Here is a 1,784-nt window from a genome sequence, read left to right as displayed (position 1 = left end):
ACTTTGGTGTTTTTTGATGAGTTACTTTCATTTTTGCTTCAACTTTTCATTTAAAATAAGTTTGCATTCTCAGCAGGTTTCTGTGGTTCTTCTTAAACATGTTAAAAAAGTTAAGCAACTGAGTGGCGCACTACCGCTACTAGTGGTGAGAAAGTGTATTGCAGCTTAATCAAAATCAACGCGGTCCTGCGGCCCAAAGTTAAAAACTGTTGTTCTTTGGGCCGCACAGGGCCGCAGGACCGCGTTGATTTTGATTAAGCTGCAATACACTTTCTCACCACGAGTAGCAGTAGTGTGCCACTCAGTTGTTTAACTTTTCTCAAAGTGGCACTCGCCCACTTTGGCCTAGACCCCATTCAGATTAGCCATTAGCTTGTAAAAGTCATCTGAWGCCAGGCCATTTAAAGAAACATCAGTAACAGGTAAGATACTAACTGCTCATAGCATTTCCACAGACCAACACCAACAACAGAACTAAGTTGTTTTAAAGTTTGTTGCAAGACAGAGCTAAAAATAACAACACAGACCATCAGGTCCACCTATTCAACCGCTTRTTAGCACAAAAAGCTAATCAACCAATCACACGGCAGCAACTCRGTGCACTCAGGCATGTTTTGAAGATGAAATTAAATGCAGCATCAGAACAAAGAAGAAAAGAGATTTAAGTGATTTGGATGCAGCAGTTTTTAACCTGCTGGCCTGTTCTGCAGGGTCCACACAGGGGTGGTCTGAGAAACAAGAGTCCACTTGGGACTAAACCAGGGGACACTTCCAAATTCAGCTGTCTAGATCCTGTCTTCAAAAAACAATTACTGCTGACAGAACTGTGCAGCAACAACGCTGCAGTTTTTCTAACTTTATAAAATCTTGTTAGCAATGAAACAGAAACTAAATTATGAGTATTTAACCTTTCTATTAGCTGTGGACCCCAACGCTCCAGCACCTACTGAGTTGTAGACAAATATATCACTGCCATGACAACAAGACTGAAAAGAAAAGTAACTTTAATTTAAAAACAGCTGAAATAAAATAAGCTCTTTAGAGCTCAGTACTGCGAAATGAATCTAAATGTTTCAGTAAATGACATTTATTGAACAGGAAAAGATCACTCAGGTGGTATTATAAAGCTCTTATAAAGTTCATTTAACACTGCAGGTCAGAGCTTTTATTATGTAGTAAAAAATAAACAAAATGTATTTATTTTGTACAGAATCTCAGTTTATAAGTTCCACTCTAATCTGAATTATTTCTTTTTTTTTGGACAAGGCAAACTCTTTAATCACTGCTATTAAATAAAGATGAAAAATCTGAGATAAATCCTTTGGTCTGACGCTATGATCGATGTGCGTGTGTGTGTGTGTGTGTGTGTGTGTGTTTGTGTGTGTGTGTGTTTGTGTGTGTGTGTGTTTGTGTGTGTAATCCGAGGGTCTGAGTGCGCCTGAACTCACCGTGGTGGTTTTGACTCGGCCTCCGGGCTGCGTACAAGTCCATCCAGATTTATTGACTAACAGGTCACAGCCTTCATCCTCCAAACATGGAACCATCTCGCACCACTGCTTTTTTCGAACAATCCCAGCTGAGGAGGAGACGGAGGGAGAGCCATTAGAAAAAAACTGACAGGAATATAGAAAAGAAAAAGAAAAACCGTGTGAAGAGACGAAAGGATTTAAAGAAAAACAATGAGATTAATAAAAGAAAACAGAAACGAGAGGATGTAATTATGTAAAAACAGTAAAAACCAGCAGGGATGCTGATTAAAGGGCTTCAATAGTCAAAGGTAAATA

At 39.1% G+C, this 1,784-nt stretch overlaps 1 protein-coding gene across 4 annotated transcripts in view; it reads right to left on the bottom strand.

Moving 5' to 3' along the window:
- Window positions 1-1,784, bottom strand: part of tafa5a (TAFA chemokine like family member 5a) — a 363,496-nt gene that overhangs the window by 29,865 nt on the left and 331,847 nt on the right. For all 4 annotated transcript variants that reach the window (XM_014014536.1, XM_014014535.1, XM_014014538.1 and 1 more), the window contains exon 7: window positions 1,449-1,576. In XM_014014536.1, coding sequence (XP_013869990.1) covers window positions 1,449-1,576 — 128 coding nt within the window. The remainder of the gene's footprint in view (window positions 1-1,448; window positions 1,577-1,784) is intronic.

The sequence above is a fragment of the Austrofundulus limnaeus genome, unplaced genomic scaffold (assembly GCF_001266775.1).
Source record: "Austrofundulus limnaeus strain Quisiro unplaced genomic scaffold, Austrofundulus_limnaeus-1.0 Scaffold116, whole genome shotgun sequence".
NCBI classification, from domain to species: domain Eukaryota; kingdom Metazoa; phylum Chordata; class Actinopteri; order Cyprinodontiformes; family Rivulidae; genus Austrofundulus; species Austrofundulus limnaeus.
The sequence above is the reverse complement of the archived record's forward strand: the minus strand, read 5'-3'. Positions and strand labels throughout refer to the sequence as shown.